Here is a 17564-nt window from a genome sequence, read left to right on the forward strand (position 1 = left end):
CGTGTTCTTAATGGAGTTGATAGGTTGTATTCACAAAGAATTGAAGTATATATTCACGAACTAGACTACTACTCAGTATTCTGAAATTGAAAGTACGAATGTCTACCCCTGAAGCTGCACGCGGACGGTCTTGACCTCGGTGTAGTTCTCCAACGCATACGATCCCAGTTCACGACCAAGCCCGGATTCCTTAAAGCCACCGAATGGCATTTGATAGTGGAGAGTGTTGTAGTTGTTTACCCAGACAGTTCTTTTGTGTCGTCAGCGACCCCTCGGAAGAAGAACAACAAGGAAACTTACCCAGCCTTGATGGCATTCGACACTCTGATAGCAGTGTTGATATTCGTAGTATGCACAGCAGCAGCAAGGCCTGTCCAGAGTCAGCCATCATCACTTTCAGAGCAATAGAACATACCGTAGTTCGTATTATTCGCCATCCGAATCGCCTCCGCCTCATCCTTGACCTTCTGCACCGTACAAACAGGCCCAAACACCTCCTCCTGAACAATACTCATCTCCTCATGCACATCCGCAAAGATCGTCGGCTGAACATAATATCCCTCGTCGCCATGTCGTTCACCACCAGTAATCACCTTGGCGCCTGCCTTCTTCGCACCCTCCACATACCCCATGACCCGATCATACTGCACTTGCGACACCTGCGGCCCCTGGAACGTCTCAGGGTCAAACGGGTCCCCAACCTTATTCTGCTCCGCGCGGTTCTTGAACAATTCGATGAATCTATCGTAGATGGCTTCGTGTACGAGGATACGAGAGCCAGCGCAGCAGCATTGCCCGTGGTTGAAGAATATACCTAGGTTCACCCACCCAATTGCCTCTTCGAGGTTTGCATCTGGGAGAATGATGTTGGGTGATTTGCCGCCTAGTTCAAGCGTGACTTTTTTCAGGTTACTTTTTGCTGCCGCCTGTAGGATCTGGCGTCCGACGAGGGTCGAGCCCGTGAATGCGACTTTGTCGATGTCCATGTGTGCTGCGATTGCTGCGCCGGCTGTCTTGCCGAAGCCTGAAATGACATTAATCACGCCCGGTGGGAAGCCCGCTTCTTTGATAAGCTTCGCGACGTAGAGTGCAGACAAGGGCGTCTGTTCAGCAGTCTTCATAACGACCGTATTTCCCGTCGCGATCGCAGGTCCGATCTTCCATGCAAACATGAGCAGGGGGAAGTTCCACGGAATAATCTGGCCGCAGACCCCGACGGGCTCATGACGAGTATACGTTAGACTATTCGGGTCTGTATCGATCGTCTGCCCGAATATCTTATCCGCCCAGCCGCCGTAGTACCGGAGGCATCCGGCAGAGGCAGTAACATCGCCCTTGGCCATGGAGATACCCTTGCCATTATCGAGTGCTTCGATGGCAGCAACGGTGTCGATGTCTCGCTCGAGAAAGTCCGCTAGACGGGTGAGGAGACGACCGCGCTCAGAAGGGGTTGTTTCCTTCCACGTTGTTTCTAGGGCTTTGCGGGCTGCGGTGACGGCGATGTCGACGTCTGCTTCTGTGCCTTCGTGGACGGAGACGATGGGCTTTTCGTTGTGTGGGTTTATAGTCTCGAATGTCTTGTTGTTGACGCCGGCGATGAATTCGTTGTTTATGAAGCTGGGATTTGTTAGGGATAGACCTGGATTGGTGTTTTCAGAGGATGACTTACAGGCCCAGGGGCTGCTCATAGGTAACTGTCGGGGTCTTGATCGTCTGGAAGAAAGCCATGACTGAGAAAAGGTGTAATAATAGAAGTGCGATATTGAGGTTGGTCAAATTTATTCTTGGATTTTGCTGCAATAGAACCATTTAGATGAGGCACCTCTACGCTATATATATGCTCCCTCGACAATGCACAACTGCGGACCCGGTCGCGGGGCAGTTCTACTCCGTACCCCATATTCCAGTCGCAATATCCATTTTGTAAGCTCTGGCCGTCTTCTCTCTATGGTTTCCGGCTTTCAACACCATCACGCTGGTAATGCAGATCGAAGAATGAGGATCCGACCCCATGCGGTTCCCCCAACCCCATGCGGCTCCGCATCGCATCCCTGCCTTCACCCCCGCATTTCACATTCCCCAGATTCCACGTCGCCATAAACCCCTTTCCTATCAGAAATCTAACCCTACGAAAGTTTTACCCGTTCCTCCGAAGCCCATGAGTTCGCGCGGAGCTGGTGGGTGCTATTCCCTTTCCCCGGATTCCATGCGGACCGCGACGATGCGGGTGCGAGCGTGACCGGCGCGCAAGCTTTGGGACTTGTGGAGTATTACGAGCCGGTACCTAGTAAGGTATATTGCTTACGTATGTGAGGAAGGCACAATCGAGCGTACCTTCCCTTTATTTCCAGTGATTGGTAAGTATTGCCTATGAGGAAGGGGCGACCAGGTAAGTCGAAGTGCACTTTCCTTTCCTGCTCTGCTTGGTAAGCGTTACAAGTAAGGAAGGAACACCTGGCCTTGTATACATGAGCTATGAAGGAAGGAGCGATGATTGTTGGGTCCCGCTGAGAACAAGAACATTCTGGATACTGGCTGTAGGAATCACTCGCGGTGTCCCGTTATTCGGGTCTTCTGCAAATCGTGGATCCAAATACAGCTTGCTTTGGTTCTCCTGTGTATCTCGCGAGATGAAATCATAGTAGCAATTAACATCTCCGTTTGGCTGTTTCTTTGAATTGTGCTAGGCATTATGGCTATAGTTGATATACGACAAATACCACGCTCAGGATCTTGTTATCCTCAACAATATCATCACAAGGCAATTACCGCTTAATACCCTCTCTGTAATAACCTTAGATTGCTTGCAGTGTCCCTGGAAGAGTGTCTTACTACACGCGACTAAGTTTATCAGAGCTTGAGGACAGTGAAGTTTTTAACTAAACATGGATTCTGCTATCTCACTATGTACAATCTTTGATAGACAGAGCAAGGAAATCAAACAGGTCATGAGCCATTGCGTTGCATAATCACAATCAAAGGATGCGTCGGTTATTGTATTGTCGCTTATTCGGGCATCTCAAGGACGTATCGGCCGGCAATCTTGCCTTGCTCTGTAATCTGTTAGAATGACTTTACTTACCAAGCAGAAAGTGAGACAAAAACCTACCCATAAGCCCATAGATCTTGGGCAGATCCGACAGCGGAGCAAGCTTGAACGGAGCTTTGATCAGGCCGCGTGCAAAGAAGTCGAGGGCTTCAACGCCGTCCTGGCGGTTTCCAACGTAGCTGCCCTTGATGCTAATCATGCGGACAACGGTAGGCACAACAGGAGCCTTGAGGTGGGCGTCTGGCGGGAGCCCAATGGCGATGATGGTACCGCGCGATCGCACGTACTCAGTGGCCTGCTGGAAGGGTTTCTCAGACACGGCAAGCAGAATAACAGCATGCGCACCGAGTCCCCCAGGTGTAGCAGCCTTGACGTCGGCAACAAGATCCTTGGACTTGGTAAAGTCAACGAATGTCTGTCCCAGTTAGTCCGTATCCAGATACAGTGCCAGAAGAAACAAATACCTCCGTGCCCAACGACTCACACATCGCCCTCTTCTCATCCCCCCCATCAACCGCAACAACTCTAATCCCCATTGCCTTAGCATACTGCTGCGCCAGCGACCCAAGCCCACCACCCGCACCAACAATCGCAACCGTCTGCCCCGGCCGAACCCCAGACTCCTTCAACCCCTTGTAAACTGTAATTCCAGCGCAGAGAACCGGCGCCGCCGCATCAAGCGGCACCCCAAGCGGGATCTTACTGGCGTGACTCGCCTTGCCAAGTGCATACTGCTGGAACGTGCCGTCAACAGTATACCCACTCAGCTGCGCCTTCGCACAAAGCGGATCATCAGATTGGCGACAGAACTCGCACTCCCCGCACGACCCATTAAGCCATTTGAGACCGGCCTGGTCGCCGATTTCGAATTCGTGGACTAGTGAGCCCTTTGCCACGACGATTCCGGCGCCTTCGTGCCCGCCGACAAGCGGCATCTTCACGGGGATCGGCCAGTGGCCCATCATTGCGTGCAGGTCTGTGTGGCAAACGCCGGTGTATTTGATTTTCACGAGGATTTGGTCAGGCCCGGGCTTGGGGACGGGGATTTGTTTGTAGACGAGGGGGCCGCCGATTTTTTCGGCGACTTGGGCCCATTGCATTTCGGGGATGGTCATTTTGAGGGTTAAAAAGATAATTGGTTGAATTAGACAGAGAATAGATGGATTGTCTTAGGGTTTAACTTGGTAGATCTGCTTGGTTGTGGTGATGATGTGAGAACCTTGGGGGTCCCAGGGTCATTTATAGAGTAGACTGACCCCGGGGTAAGGGAGGTGGATTGGTACGGGGCCCCGCACGGTTCTCTGAGCCCATCGTAGCTTCTCATCTCCATCTGCTTCGATGTGTTCAGGAGGAGTTTGGATCTGGAAACATGGGGAATGGCATCCCCGCACGGCGTATTTCCGTGCGGCTCCGCATGCGGATGAACAGTCACTCGGCGGATGCCGATGAGAGTGCTGATTGCTGGCCAATCCTTGGGTCTGGGAGTTTCTGTGAAGATCCCACATTCCCCTGTTACGTCGTCCGCATGGGTCTTTGCGATATTTCGCGGAGGTAATGTACCCAATCTCGTGAATTTTGGGTATAGGTGAAGCCCTCGGCAGCGCTTAACCAGATGATATTATCTTGTCTTGCTCTACGTCTCCTACCGGTGAGTTGCTGTAATACCTCTATAGTCTGTCTGTTATATATTGTATAAGGTCTTCAAGAACACTATTTGAAGGAACATTGCATTGAATGTTTGAACTCTGGTATATGAGACGGCACACCGTAGAACGAATGATAGATATCAAAAATTCGAACGTATCCCCGTTGCAGACTCCTCAAGACCAGGTGGAAAAAACGTACTCGACCACCCTGCGCTAATCATAAACCCATCTTGAACCTGCTTCACCTCGCTCTTGTCGTAGCTACTGATATTGGATCCCTGTGGTCGGATAGTGTCAAACGCCAGCAACTCCGTAAATATGTCCTCGAAATCGTTGCCCGGCAAGCATGCTTCTGGCGAGCTGTCTTCTACCTCTGACGTGGAGGAAACGCTATTCGACTTTCCCGGCCGCAGCGATCTCACTACCGTAATATCATCCACCTCTGGACTCGATTGCTGACTTGAACCGCCCAGATACAGTAGACTGGGATTAATGAACTCGGGCGCCTTTTCCTCGAAGCTGCGACTTTCACCGCGATGGGTCTTTCGATGAGGTTTCCTAATTCTCGGTTTATATGCAGAGTCGATAAGATACTTCGGTGGTTTGCGGTTGCCATCAACGCAGGTCTCTGCCATTCCTCGCTTGCGGCATTGCTCGCATGGTCGCTCGTTGTCTGTCGTTGCATTAATTGGTAGGGTGCTTCAATCATATATACAGACAAGAGCATACCGCATGTCTTGTGCCCACGCTGGCAGTTCAGGCACGATCGCACAGCCTTACGTCTGGGAACCCGCTTTTCACATGTATTCGCCATTGCGCCTGGTGGTGGTGTGTTTGTATATTGTGTTGTCCAGGCAGAGAGTAGATGGTCAGTCATGGTTGCAGCAAATGTGTTTGGACAGTGATCTTTGCTAAGTAGATACTTCAATGTTAGATGATGCGCAAGACCCCGTACCGGACATCATATTTCTCTCTGCTTTTGTTATTTAGCCTACCCATTCGTTCTGTTGTTGAAGCGGCCATTTGTTAAACCTTCAGGGGCTGCAACAGTGCTCGGGTCCGCACGATACAAAGGGGTTGTAATAGAGTTTGTAGATTATTCGGACTGGAGTCATGGGTAAGCATGACAGTTTACCGTAAGTGGAAAGAGCATCTAACGAAATGTTCCCAATGAACACCGAGTAAGGATTGGAGCTAATCTCATCATGCGCCATGCGGCTCCGCATCGACACCGGAACCGCATGGCCGAACCACAATACGAACGATGATCATGCATATACTGCCTCCTGTTTGTAGATCCTAGTCGAAGTATCATTTTCTGGGGATCTTTCTCCGCATTTCACTTGCCTGGGTCTTGCATCCTGTAAGTTCTGGGTCTGGGGATGGGGTGATTTCTCCCCCGTTTCTCCACACCAGGGGTGATGAAAGGGTGAACTATACTAGAATGCTACTAAAGGGGTTTCCAGCTGGTAGTTACACTCAAGCTTCCCTTTCGCCGTGTCCAATCATACATGTGGAGTCTCTCTCGTTCATAGCCTAGGTGTTATCCCTTTCGTGGACAGCTTAAAAGAATCGCGTGCCACCTGGAGCTGCCAACCACAAGGTCGTCTCCTTTTTATTCTTATCCTTTTAGTCTGATCCACCGTTTATTCTTCCGGAATGTCTAGCAATAACAGCCAGAACGGCGAGGCCAAGGGTGTCTCGTCTAATGGTGGAAACACCTATCACCTCTCTACGGTCCCAACCCATGTCACTCTCTCGGCGGACCAATTTGAGAAGCTATACCTGACTCCCATGACTCGGAAGCAGCCATCACTGGCCAGAAAAGTCGGGAATCCGACTCCATTGTAAGTTGACACTCACGCTCCTCTCGGTACGTTGACGGCCTCTAACCTACGCTTTTCATAGGGCCCTAGGCGGCTTCGTTATCACAACTACGCCCCTTTCCTGCTGCTTGATGGCCTGGAGAGGAGCGAGCGGTAATGGCATTGCTTTTATGTAAGAATCGTCCTTCACTCTTTCGGCTCTCTGGTCTGACCAAAACAGTGGCCCCATCATCTTCCTCGGTGGTCTTTTGCTGCTTATCACGAGTATTCTCGAGTTCATACTTGGAAACACGTTCCCCTGCGTCGTCTTTGGTACTATTGGTACGTTTCTCGCCATCAAACATCTATTTCCAAGTGTCGAGGTTGTTGACTGACAGCTTCATAGGTGGATTCTGGTTCGCATTCGCCGCAACGATGATCCCCTCATTCAACGCGGCAGCTCCTTATGCAACGGACACAGCCAGTGGACTTGCAAGCCCTGGGTTCATGAATACCTACGGTAAGTATCTTGTGGCTCTCTAGTCCTCTCCTTGTTGTTGCTCGCGCTAACCGCTCACTATCACCAGCATTTCTATTTATAACAATGGCCGTGCTAATGCTCATCTTCCTCATCTGCGCAACACGCACGAATGTCATCTACACACTTATCTTCCTTTCACTCCTCCTGGTCTTCCTCCTCCTCTCAGCAGGATACTGGCGTCTTGGCGAGGGTGATGCCGTTGTTGGTGACCGATGCGTCAAGGTGCGTTTCTTCAATCCATGTCCAACCAGCTCCTCGACAACATACGCTAACCACTCTTGTCACATGTTTAGGGCGCCGGAGCATCTCTATTCGTGGCTAGTCTATTGGGCTTCTACTTATTGATCGCGCAAATGTTTGACGCTGTCGGTTTTCCAGTCCCGTTGCCTGTCGGGGATCTCGAGAGTCTTTGGGCGAGGTATCAGCACAAGTAAGTGTCACAATTTACCTACCATGGGATTAGGAGGCTTCTCGATCCTGGTGTGAATGACCAATCCCAACGGTTTTTACAGGGCCCCGGTGGTGAATGAGGACGAGGCTACTGTGTAGATGCACCGTGTGAAATTTGGGGGAGGGGGGGAAATCTATATGACCTAATTCCATCTCGTGGTGTCCTGGGTCTGGTTGTATACTTTTCTTGGGAAAGCAGTGGAGATATGGTGGGGGGGGGCAACGAACGACAGAGACCACTATATATATATTTGCGCATGAGGCGGCGGATAGCTCACCACCTCTGGTTTTCCTGCGTTTACGACGGGATCAACTCTAGTATATGCGTTAGCAATTATGCCCATTGGGAAATAGTAAGCTCTACTAGATATCCCCCAGTTAAGATGAAAAAGAGTTGCTGCGTGTCGATTTAACTTCATTCTCCCCGATATCGTGCATCTTGAGACAGGAGATAGCCCCGCCTCATATAACCAGATTTCACCCCGACATTCAACAAGGCCGGCTGGCCCAATGGCAAGGCGCTTGACTACGAATCAAGAGATTGCAGGTTCGACCCCTGCGTCGGTCAATTATCTTTTCCTTTTTGCTCTGGTTCAGTGTGAAAATTTTTGCTGCTATAGTGGGTCGCTCGATGAGGGTTCCCGTCCCGTGGATTGCGTGGGATGCCGAGCTGAACCGAGTTTGAGGGTTGGGCATCTGGACATGTCAGTATTTTTAGTGATATCGCAGAAATAGAAGCGAGAGAAGCAAACAAACGCGATGGTTGAGGATTCATTTAAAGCAACTGCCTATCCCTTCTTCCGCCGCTCACAACTCCAGAAAACGCGTGGAGCGGCCGCAGTGTACGAAATGGATCATTGTTGCCAGTGATACAGCCAAGCATCGACTCGCTGATTACCTTTATTCGATAGATGTGCCTGCTGACAATGTACCACCTTATGCGTCTTGGCCGGAGACGTCGGCCACTGGTACTATTCCTCTTGCCGCTGGCGTCTCACGCATGATTGGCGTGTGTCCGTTTCTGAGTCGACTGGACAGAGAACAGAGAGGAGTGTTGATCACAACCTCGTTAAGGCATGAGTATCTTCTGCTAAGGATGGCACATGGAACGGTGCTGAGATCGATCGATTGAGAATCTCAGGCACCACATGAGCATCCTTGCAGGGAGTGAGGATCTCTCAGGTTATATGCACCATATAATACGTATACAATCCAGTCTTACATAGCTCCAGTCTTCTAATAAAACAACAACCAGTCGACAGGAAGTTCAAAAGAGTATACACTTTAAGCATTAAACCTCTATCTAACCAACAATCTAGATCCAGAATCTAGAACCCATCCTTATCAACCCCCGTCTCACGATAAACCTGCAAACTATGCCTCGCAAACCGACTCCTCGCTCGAATCCCCGCCCCAAAGCGCACAAAAAGCGGCGGCACGGCACAAAACACCGTCGCGACAGCAGCAAGTACAGAGACAGCTACATTATTACCTAGCCCGTTGAACATCTGCGTTGCGAAGAGCGGGAATATAGCAGACAATACCGCTCTTACGAGTGCCAATGCTGCGAATCCGCTTGCTGCGTAGGTGAGGTAGCTATCCGCTAGGTATCCCGCCAGCACGGCGTCGAATTCATTTAGTGCGTACCCGACTAGAACTAGAGCGAGAGTGGGCACAATCCAGTGGATGTTGGAAACAGTCGGTGGAATCGTCCAAGCGAACCACCACAGCCCGATGGCTAGGAGGGGTGCGCCGATAGTGAAGCCTAGCAATTTATGTTCTGGTTGCGGGTCGATATTGGCTTTTCGGGATTTGACGAGGGTGCGGTGGTCTGTTATTCGAGTTAAGAGACCGCAGACAAGACCGATGCCGATGGCGAGGAAGGGGAGGGAAGCGGATGTTGTTGATAACCCGATTGTTTCGTAGATTGGCGGCATGACTTCGGTGAGGAGGTAGATTAGGGCGAATGCCACGGCGCTCATGCTCGAGACCATGAAGACGATTGGTTCCGTGCAGAAAAGCCGGATGGGTCGGAAGAGTGTCACTTGCATGAAGGTGCGTAGGTCGGGGGTGTGGTCTGGGTTCTGAGCTCGGAGGGGAGGAATAGACGGCGGAGCAATTCTTTGGAATTTGGCAACTTCGTAGGCTAGCAGCTGGGAAGGTCGGGACTCGCGGATTCCGAGGCACAGGAAAGATGCTATGGCTGTGACGATTGCTGCGATGTAGAAGAGCCATTGCCTGCTGTAGTTAGTAGACCATAACATGAGGAATATTGAGTTGTACCCACCAACTTAGAGAGTCGATAATGTAAGCACTCATAATCGGACCAATGACCAGCCCCAAATTAGCCATGAGCGTCCATGTAAAGATCATCCAGACGCGGTCTTTCGAGTTAAACATGTCCTCGATGCTCCCGGCAGATACAACTGTGGGAATTGCCGAGCAAAGCCCAGAGAAGAAGCGACCTACTGCCGCACCAGCAGGGTGTGGAACTACTCCGACGACGACGCAGAAGATGCTGAAAAGACCGGTACTGATGACGTAGAGTCTCTTGCGGCCGAATGACTCGGAGCAAGAGGGGAATATGGTACCCCCGATTCCTTGGGCGATAAGGTAGCTAGAGCCGTTAGTTTGACACAGTTGAAGGTAAAGAAGGAACGGAGGAACATCGTCTATTAACAAATGGACAAAAATGTATTTACTTACAGAGAAACGAAGAAGAAAATTGCCAAAAGCCGACTAATGCCAAATTCTTGATAAGCAGAATCCGCAGCAGAACTCTGAACAGCGTAGGGTTAGACGAGCAGTTATGAAAAGGGTGGGATTCTTACGCCCGCGGTGCTAATGGCCGTGCTGTATTCAGTCCTAATTAGCGGAAGAACAAATGTGATGGAGCTTAAGTACCTACGTAAACATCTCCAGGAAGATGATCAAAGTGCAATCATACACCTTCCGCAATGTAGTCCAGTTGCGAGGATGATTCGGATTGGAACATGACCACCGAACAAACTCCCCATCAGAAGTTAATTCCAGTCCGTGCTTGCTCAAAAGCGTCGGTAGGTCAACATCATCGGTCATCTTGTCAGGGTTGAAAGTCTGTTGAAGACATAAGAGGAGAATCTCGCGTATAAATCATTGGGAGCCTCTGATCGGCGCAGGCTGGGCGACAGGTGTTCATCGTGAAGAATGACCTGGAATCTGAGATCGACCACGCAATGACGCGATTGTGAAGAGAGTGCTGACTTTCGACCCGCAATACCGGATGATCTGGTAGATCTACGAGATCTGCGAGTCAAAATGCTCAAGATCCGCCGTCTTGTTTCCTTCGAGGCGTTGATCGAGTCAGGGAGTGGGTCCGCGTTGGGTGTCTGTGAAGGAGATGTTCGTCATATATATGGTTAGTTGTGCTGGAAAATTGGTGTTACTAAAACAGTAATATGCGTCGTACTTCTCGACATTCCATTGGAAGTAACATGCCAGGGATAGTGTCTTTGACGCGGTTGTAAGACTGCAGGGGGTGGAATCAGGGCTTCTGCAAGGGCCCACCACGTGACTGGACCTCGACAATGACGAATTATCACAGACTCGAGGGTTAATATAGCTGATTAGTAACTGCTGCTTGTTGACCGATGGTATCTTTTTCCTCGAGATATATTGATGCAACCTCTACTCCATACCGCGATCAGGTTCTAGTCCTCGGACTTACCACCCACTCAGCCATGTTGGAGCTACAACCGGCTCACTAGTAGACGCTGTTTGGCTGCTTGGCCTAAATACAGCAGGTGGATCAATGCGCTCATCTCGTTCAATTGTGGATCGATCGCTTGTTGGGGACCTGGAGATCTATGGCGATTCGGAACCACGGACAGTCACGCAATCTCACGTGCAGATCGATGGCCTCCTATAGGGCTTGCACAGATAGTCCATCTAGTACATAAGCTTATTCTTATCTCATATAATATGCTCTGTAGATCAAGACCCAAGAATTCGGTTAAATCGTGTTTTTTACGGCGTGGCATGCCCGTTTTTCGGCGATACACGTAAACATATTCGAAGCTTGTTATGTAGATCAACAGTCTTAGCTAAATGATAAGGGGAAAAGAAGTCTAGCTACACTGTTAGACTAGCTTATGGTACCGGCTGATAATGGGGTGTCATTTTAAGTATTGTTCTATTTTAAAGGTACGTATATTCTCTTAGCTCTAGAAGAAGCGTAAATCATGACCACCTTTGGACGCATGGAAGGAACTGTGAGTCAGTCTTACGAGGTGCCTCACCTTTCACAGAATATCAAGGCCGTACAAGTATATCGACCTCAAATAAAAAGTATACTCTTCTGTTTCCAGTCAAAGGCTTTATACCTGAAGAGACAATATGCCGTTTTAGGTTATTGGTCGCTCCCTGACCATCACATGCTATGTAGATCAACGGATGGCCTAGAATGAAGAAATATTCTAAGGAAAAAGTCTTATTAAAGGTAAATTTGCAGGAATACGTCCATGAGGTGAGGATGTATCGTTCCAGCAACTAGTATGTCGAATGGACGCGTCAACGCTACCTGGGTTCGAGACAATTCGAAGACACAACCATCCATGATGACGAACCATTCGTGGATCAACAGTGAAGAATCCGTTTCCTCCCGAGCCAGTAAGCACGACAAGAGCCCCGGGTTTACCATCTGGAATACAGAGAAATTGGTTTGAAAGGCACCTCTATCTACCAGACACCCTGGAGCCCCGAAACGTGTGGTGGATGAAGTCTTCTATTGGATGTTGTGCATTTGTAATCAGAGATTGCAACATCACATTCAGTATTTATGCGGACCGTAACAAGACTATCCATGATACAACATAGGCTATTGACTTGCATAGATTTGGGGAGAAGCTTCTTCATCTTTGAATCGACAAAGGCAGACGAAACGTGATACCTTGAGCGGAAACCTAGTCATACGAAGATATGCACCTACCTTAAGGAAACAGATGATCGACTCTTCCTTCTGTGACTTGCTCGTCTTCGAGAAAGGTGCGACAGTAAGCCAAAGGACAAATAGGAAGGAGCGATTCATAAGCTGCGCGGTTGCACCTTCTTCTGCACCTTGCTGCATCCTTCTGCATAGCCGATGTTCCAGCTGAAGTTTGAACAATGCCCAGCAATCTTTGTTGGTTTCCGCTGCGAGCTCTTTACTTCTTTAGGCATGTACTTGAGTGACTAGAAAATCATTGACAAAGAACACTCCGTTTCTAAATGCCAGTGATGGCCGCGATGCGAGAATGAGAAACGTGTCGGGTAGATAAAGGGACCTGTTCTTATTATTCGTCACTAATTATGATTCAGTCGTAGTATAAAGGTGCCCGCTGAGTAACAACAGACTACAGAAGATAATCCAGTGAGTCTGAGTGCTTACACGTACAATGAGGCCGTATCCGCCTGCCATGGGTGATGCAGACATCTCTCCAATTCTCCAACTCATCGTTGCCACCACTGCCTGGTTCTACTGGATATGAAACTCTAAGCATCTCCATTAATGACATTAGTCCATAAAAACAGCAAGGATTAGGGATGCTGCATCAGGACATGGAGGTGACGACAGGGTGGATGAAGTACTCATTCAGGGCACATAAATAGGCCCAACACCAACGTTGGTTTTGTTCTTTGTAAATCTTGTTAATCCTAGACCTAAGGCAGGAGTCACTATGATGACGAAATATCTATACTATCAACCCGTTACCAAGAAGACCACAGAAAAATGCCGCAAGGAATCCCCGAAACCTGCAAAGCTATTGTCCTCGACCACGCCAATGTCCCCTCGGCTCTGCGAGATGTACCGGTGCACCAGCCAAAAGAAGATGAACTCCTGGTCAAGACCATAGCCTGCGGAGTTTATCACAGTGTGCGTCATCATCACAGTCCATCCTGCACAAATACTGTTGCTAAATAATCTCCATTCTCTTACCAGGACGTGGCAACCAGGAAAGCCGATTTTACTTTGTCGCAAACTATCCACTTTTCCGGGCCATGAGGTAGTGGGAACTATCATAGCGATAGGAAGCGATGTGAAAGGCTGGTCTGTTGAGCAACGCGTCGGCGCAGGGTGGCATGGTGGTGCCGACGGGCAGTGCAAGGTCTGCGCGCGAGCCCAGCCACAGGTCTGCTGGAATGTTGAAATCAAGGGTGTTACGCGAGACGGTGGATGTATAAATTCCTTTACCCCAACCTGCCACGAAATGACATGCAATACGAAACGATGATCTAGGTAACCTTGTTTAGTTTCCGAATACTGCACTAGGCGCGCTGATGCTGCCATCTGCTTGCCCGAGACAATCGACCCCGTCAGCTGTGCGCCCCTTCTCTGCGCGGGTTCTCCAGGGCGATACGGTGGTGATTTGCGGCGTCGGCGGACTTGGCCATCTGGCTATCCAGTACGCGCGCAAGATGGGGTATAGAACGGTAGCGGTCTCCGGAAAAGAGGACAAGCGCGACGAGACAATTCGGCTGGGTGCTCATAAATTTATTGACACTGTGCAGGAAGACGTGGTGGGAGTGTTGAGAGCCGAAGGAGGAGCTTCGCTGGTTATGAATTTTGTTCCGGACCCTGAGACGTATTATGCCTTGATTCATGCGCAGACGTGAGATGAAGAGACTGACTGTGCCGGTGTCAAGAAAATTTCTAGGGCTGTTGCTCCTGGTGGCTCATTGCTTCTTATTGCCCGTGAGTGATCTCGATTTTTGCCTTATGCTCTGGATACTTCTATAATTCTCTTAGCTGTAAATGGAGTGGAGCTTGACTTTATCGAGATGATTGTGTATGGGGTCTAAGTGAAAACATGGTCTTCTGGGTTCCCGGCAGAGACCAGGAAAGCAATTAATTTTGCTATCCAGGAGGATGTTAAATGCTTGGTCAAAGAGTACCCTCTAGATAAGATTGGGGACGCTCTAAAGGCTATGAATGACCGCACCATTCGGTTCTGGCCTGTGATAAAGTTCTGAGGAAGGCAAGAATCCTTAATCATGGGAACAAGCTGCGATGTGTCCGGATTGACTAGGCTCATCAACATATTTTGTATTCAAAGGTGAATGGACAAGACATACCTATCGTGCTAGTTTGCCTTGTTTTTTACATACGAACTATTGAGTACTGTAGTTCTCCAACACCAGCTCTCCAACCCTCTCTCCAACTGGACTGCATCTCCACTTGCTCTATCAGATAGCTGTTGCCGTTACGCCTGGAATGAAACTGCGGCCTCACAGGAATAGTGTATTTGGAGATTCGAGAGATAGCAAATTAGATAGTCCTTAACAATGTACCTAAGGCTCCTGACGCCCGGATTTGCATTACATATCTGTAGTTCGCCGATTTTCTTCTCTTCATTCAATCAATTGCCCAGCGACATCAACCATGATCCTCTCCAACTTGTTCATCGGAACCCTTGTCAGTACGTTGCCCGTAGCCAACGCGCTGGCTACCCCTAATTTACCTGGCAAGATCCTCAGGCGTGACCACGAGACTGGCTTCGAATGGGACCTAGAAGACTTCAAAGTCGCTGCCATCCGTTACCCACCCCATGACTGGGCCTACCCCAGCGTCGACAACACCACCTGGGTCAACTACGATCTCAACAAAACCATTGAAAAGGCCGTGGACCTGATCAAACAAGCTGCTGCCGAGGGCGTGGAATTCGTTGCCTCTCGTTGCCTTTTCTGAGCTCTATTTCCCGGGGTATGTCGCTTGCTCCTAATGCCGTTCTTACACTCCCATAAAGACTTTGTCCTAACTGATTCACTCCTCTAGCTACGATCATGTCCTTAGCTTCTACGGCCTTGGCAATGATGAACTTCCCAAAGACTACGCGCAGTACGCGTCGCAATCGATGGAGTACAGCAGCCCATAGTGGAAGACCCTAATGCAGGCCTTTGCGGAGACCAAGGTCTACGGCATCGTCGGCTGATCCGAGCGTACCAATAACTCGCTTTATATAGCTCAGACCCTCGTGGGCCCGTTTGCAAATGGCACAGCTGGAACTATTCATCGGCATAGAAAAACTTCGGCCTTCTGGGGCTGAGAGGAACTTATGGTCTGATGGGGATGTTTCTTCAATCAGGACGCAGAAGTTGCCGTTTGAATATGTTTCTATGCTGTCTTGTTTCGAGGTATGCCGTTCCTTCTTACCTACCGCGGTCAGTCATATTGCTTGGTGCTAAACAGCTTGCAGAACGAATACGCCGACACGCGCTTCATTGCCTCGTCCCAACCTGCGAATCTCCATGTTGCCGCGCTCCCGTAAGCCACATTCCTCTGCTACTGACTACCACTGCAACATTTTTAATCTAACTTTCCACCCCTTGTGGTACCACAGCTACAGCCGCGTCGTCAGCGAGTGGAACTGGTCTCTCCCCCCCCCTACTCAACATTCAAAACCGTCGCCGCAGCATGCGGCATCGCATCCAGCGGCGCCTCAACAATCTTCAACGAGCTCGCAATCGCCCTAAACGAAACACTTTCCAACGACATGACCTCCATGGAGCAAATGCCGTATGTTACGACCTCGTATAACACGAGTACCTGGACGACACCGGAATTCAGCTTGTCGAGCCAGTATAGTTGGGGGTCTGCAATGAGTATTTTAAGGGGGATTGCAGGTGTTGTTCCGGCTAGAGAGGGGGTTTATTGGGGACATGTTGTTTCGACGGTTCAGCAGCTTACTAGTGGGTTTGTGCAGACGCCGGGGATGGAGTGTGTGGCGACTGAGGAGTATGATTGTATTGAGGTTTGGCCTGAAAGGAGCGGGTTTATGGCTTGGTGGATTTTTGTGAAGCTGTCTGTTCTTTGGACGGACAATTTGAAGACCGATATTGATGATGGGAATGGGTGATGCGGATGCGAGGTCTGTGTGTGGAAGGGGGAATGCCTGCTGGAGACTTTGTTTCAGAGTGATCTTACGGCTACAAGGTTCTACAAACAGAAACAAACACAACCATAAAGTTATTGCATCCTAGGAACTATGTACGATAACGGCCACTAACAAAGTGAGAGTAAAGCCGCTGGAACGGACCAGGTGGCCAGCCAAGCGCCTGTTCCAGCAGACCAAAGGACAAAAGGACCAGACTGTCATCACAGCCTTCAATCTCCGAAGCGTTAAGGCGGTCGAAAGAGTCACCCTTGCCGGGAACTGCCATTGTAAGCTGTTTAGCCCTTGACGTCCTGGCAGACGAGGCCGAGGCCGAGCTATTCACCATGTTAGATTAGGGGTTTTGCTAGGACAATTTGAGGATAGTTGGAAAGACTTACGACGGGGAGCGTGCAGCACTGGGGCTGGCCTCCGCCGGTAGCCTTGCAGATGGCCTCGGGAGTGACGCAGTCCTTGGGGATGTTCTGGGCTGTGGAGAGAAAGAAAATAGTTTAGCCTGATTGTATCCATAAACCACAGGAAAGAGGAAAGGTTATTCAGAGACATACGGGGCTTGCAGTCGAGAGAGGCAACGCCGTCCAGGACACGGGTGACACAGCACTGGAAGGAACCGAAGAGCAGGCCAGAGGGACAGAAGTCGTTGGGGTTGACGCTGTCCGAGCGAACTTGGAGGTTGTTCTCGGTGGGCATGGCCATGGCGGCGGTGGCAAGGACAGAGACGAGGAGGGTCTTGAACATCATTTTGAAGTTGGGTAAGGGATTTTGGACCTGGTAATTGGGGGATTGAAGCTTGAGAGGGTAGATTGAGATTGAAGGCTTGAGATGAACTGTTGAACTGATGCTCTGGAATAGACAGAGATGAGGGCGCTTTGCGAGCCTTTTATAGAATTCTGGAGCGGACCTTGTACTCTAAGTCCAAGACAAAGTCCTTGATGCTATATCCTGCTCTTTGTCGTCCTTGCTAAAGGTATCCGGTACCGATAGGTCCAGACTCAACGACAACAGCCAAGTGAGAAGCAACAAACAAAACCATACTCCACAGCCAACGTCTCGAACTTCAGAAGCTGTAAGTGTTCCTCAGCGACAGGTCCCTACAGGAAGTACCGTGCAGATCGACGATCTCAATATAGCAATCAGAGCCGCCGATTGCACCACCGGGCGGACCAT

General features: G+C 49.8%; 9 protein-coding genes and 1 non-coding gene across 10 annotated transcripts; 5 read left to right on the forward strand and 5 right to left on the reverse strand.

The window, feature by feature from the left end:
- Nucleotides 1-46: 46 nt before the first annotated feature.
- BDV14DRAFT_158986 (aldehyde dehydrogenase family protein) lies at nucleotides 47-1782 on the reverse strand. Its single transcript, XM_073766717.1, has 4 exons — nucleotides 1670-1782; nucleotides 416-1617; nucleotides 301-370; nucleotides 47-250 (listed from the first exon to the last, which is right to left on the reverse strand). Exons 1-4 carry the CDS (start codon nucleotides 1726-1728, stop codon nucleotides 103-105), a joined length of 1479 nt encoding a protein of 492 aa, XP_073622717.1. The 5' UTR covers nucleotides 1729-1782; the 3' UTR covers nucleotides 47-102.
- A 1102-nt stretch (nucleotides 1783-2884) lies between these two features.
- BDV14DRAFT_158987 (zinc-dependent alcohol dehydrogenase) lies at nucleotides 2885-4331 on the reverse strand. Its single transcript, XM_073766718.1, has 3 exons — nucleotides 3514-4331; nucleotides 3110-3464; nucleotides 2885-3053 (listed from the first exon to the last, which is right to left on the reverse strand). Exons 1-3 carry the CDS (start codon nucleotides 4162-4164, stop codon nucleotides 3007-3009), a joined length of 1053 nt encoding a protein of 350 aa, XP_073622718.1. The 5' UTR covers nucleotides 4165-4331; the 3' UTR covers nucleotides 2885-3006.
- Nucleotides 4332-4835: 504 nt separating this feature from the next.
- Nucleotides 4836-5572, reverse strand: BDV14DRAFT_205354 (Zn(II)2Cys6 transcription factor domain-containing protein; the record flags this gene model as incomplete). The annotated part of the gene is made up of 2 exons (XM_073774704.1): nucleotides 4836-5368; nucleotides 5425-5572. The coding sequence occupies 2 exons, from the start codon at nucleotides 5570-5572 to the stop codon at nucleotides 4836-4838; spliced, it is 681 nt and encodes a 226-aa protein (XP_073622719.1).
- Nucleotides 5573-6354: 782 nt separating this feature from the next.
- On the forward strand, nucleotides 6355-7475 carry BDV14DRAFT_205355 (GPR1/FUN34/yaaH family-domain-containing protein; the record flags this gene model as incomplete). The annotated part of the gene is made up of 6 exons (XM_073774705.1): nucleotides 6355-6542; nucleotides 6604-6693; nucleotides 6742-6842; nucleotides 6907-7020; nucleotides 7088-7263; nucleotides 7335-7475. 6 exons carry the CDS (start codon nucleotides 6355-6357, stop codon nucleotides 7473-7475), a joined length of 810 nt encoding a protein of 269 aa, XP_073622720.1.
- A 512-nt stretch (nucleotides 7476-7987) lies between these two features.
- On the forward strand, nucleotides 7988-8059 carry BDV14DRAFT_t135. The gene has a single exon. It is a non-coding gene; the product is annotated as a tRNA-Arg (tRNA).
- Nucleotides 8060-8819: 760 nt separating this feature from the next.
- BDV14DRAFT_205356 (MFS multidrug transporter) lies at nucleotides 8820-10569 on the reverse strand (the record flags this gene model as incomplete). Its single annotated transcript, XM_073774706.1, has 5 exons — nucleotides 8820-9729; nucleotides 9779-10108; nucleotides 10198-10271; nucleotides 10323-10344; nucleotides 10400-10569. The coding sequence occupies 5 exons, from the start codon at nucleotides 10567-10569 to the stop codon at nucleotides 8820-8822; spliced, it is 1506 nt and encodes a 501-aa protein (XP_073622721.1).
- Nucleotides 10570-13237: 2668 nt separating this feature from the next.
- Nucleotides 13238-14478, forward strand: BDV14DRAFT_193504 (alcohol dehydrogenase; the record flags this gene model as incomplete). Its single annotated transcript, XM_073771785.1, has 7 exons — nucleotides 13238-13381; nucleotides 13467-13683; nucleotides 13759-13820; nucleotides 13858-14090; nucleotides 14163-14200; nucleotides 14255-14301; nucleotides 14341-14478. 7 exons carry the CDS (start codon nucleotides 13238-13240, stop codon nucleotides 14476-14478), a joined length of 879 nt encoding a protein of 292 aa, XP_073622722.1.
- A 409-nt stretch (nucleotides 14479-14887) lies between these two features.
- On the forward strand, nucleotides 14888-15193 carry BDV14DRAFT_205358 (uncharacterized protein; the record flags this gene model as incomplete). Its single annotated transcript, XM_073774707.1, has 1 exon — nucleotides 14888-15193. The coding sequence occupies one exon, from the start codon at nucleotides 14888-14890 to the stop codon at nucleotides 15191-15193; it is 306 nt and encodes a 101-aa protein (XP_073622723.1).
- Nucleotides 15194-15495: 302 nt separating this feature from the next.
- On the forward strand, nucleotides 15496-16361 carry BDV14DRAFT_205359 (uncharacterized protein; the record flags this gene model as incomplete). The annotated part of the gene is made up of 3 exons (XM_073774708.1): nucleotides 15496-15639; nucleotides 15702-15755; nucleotides 15846-16361. The coding sequence occupies 3 exons, from the start codon at nucleotides 15496-15498 to the stop codon at nucleotides 16359-16361; spliced, it is 714 nt and encodes a 237-aa protein (XP_073622724.1).
- Nucleotides 16362-16458: 97 nt separating this feature from the next.
- BDV14DRAFT_184068 (fungal hydrophobin-domain-containing protein) lies at nucleotides 16459-17369 on the reverse strand. The gene is made up of 3 exons (XM_073770455.1): nucleotides 16946-17369; nucleotides 16778-16866; nucleotides 16459-16714 (listed from the first exon to the last, which is right to left on the reverse strand). The coding sequence occupies exons 1-3, from the start codon at nucleotides 17136-17138 to the stop codon at nucleotides 16676-16678; spliced, it is 321 nt and encodes a 106-aa protein (XP_073622725.1). The 5' UTR covers nucleotides 17139-17369; the 3' UTR covers nucleotides 16459-16675.
- Between the last annotated feature and the right edge of the window lie 195 nt (nucleotides 17370-17564).

The sequence above is a fragment of the Aspergillus stella-maris genome (assembly GCF_047715825.1).
Source record: "Aspergillus stella-maris strain CBS 113639 unplaced genomic scaffold BDV14scaffold_94, whole genome shotgun sequence".
NCBI classification, from domain to species: Eukaryota; Fungi; Ascomycota; class Eurotiomycetes; order Eurotiales; family Aspergillaceae; genus Aspergillus; species Aspergillus stella-maris.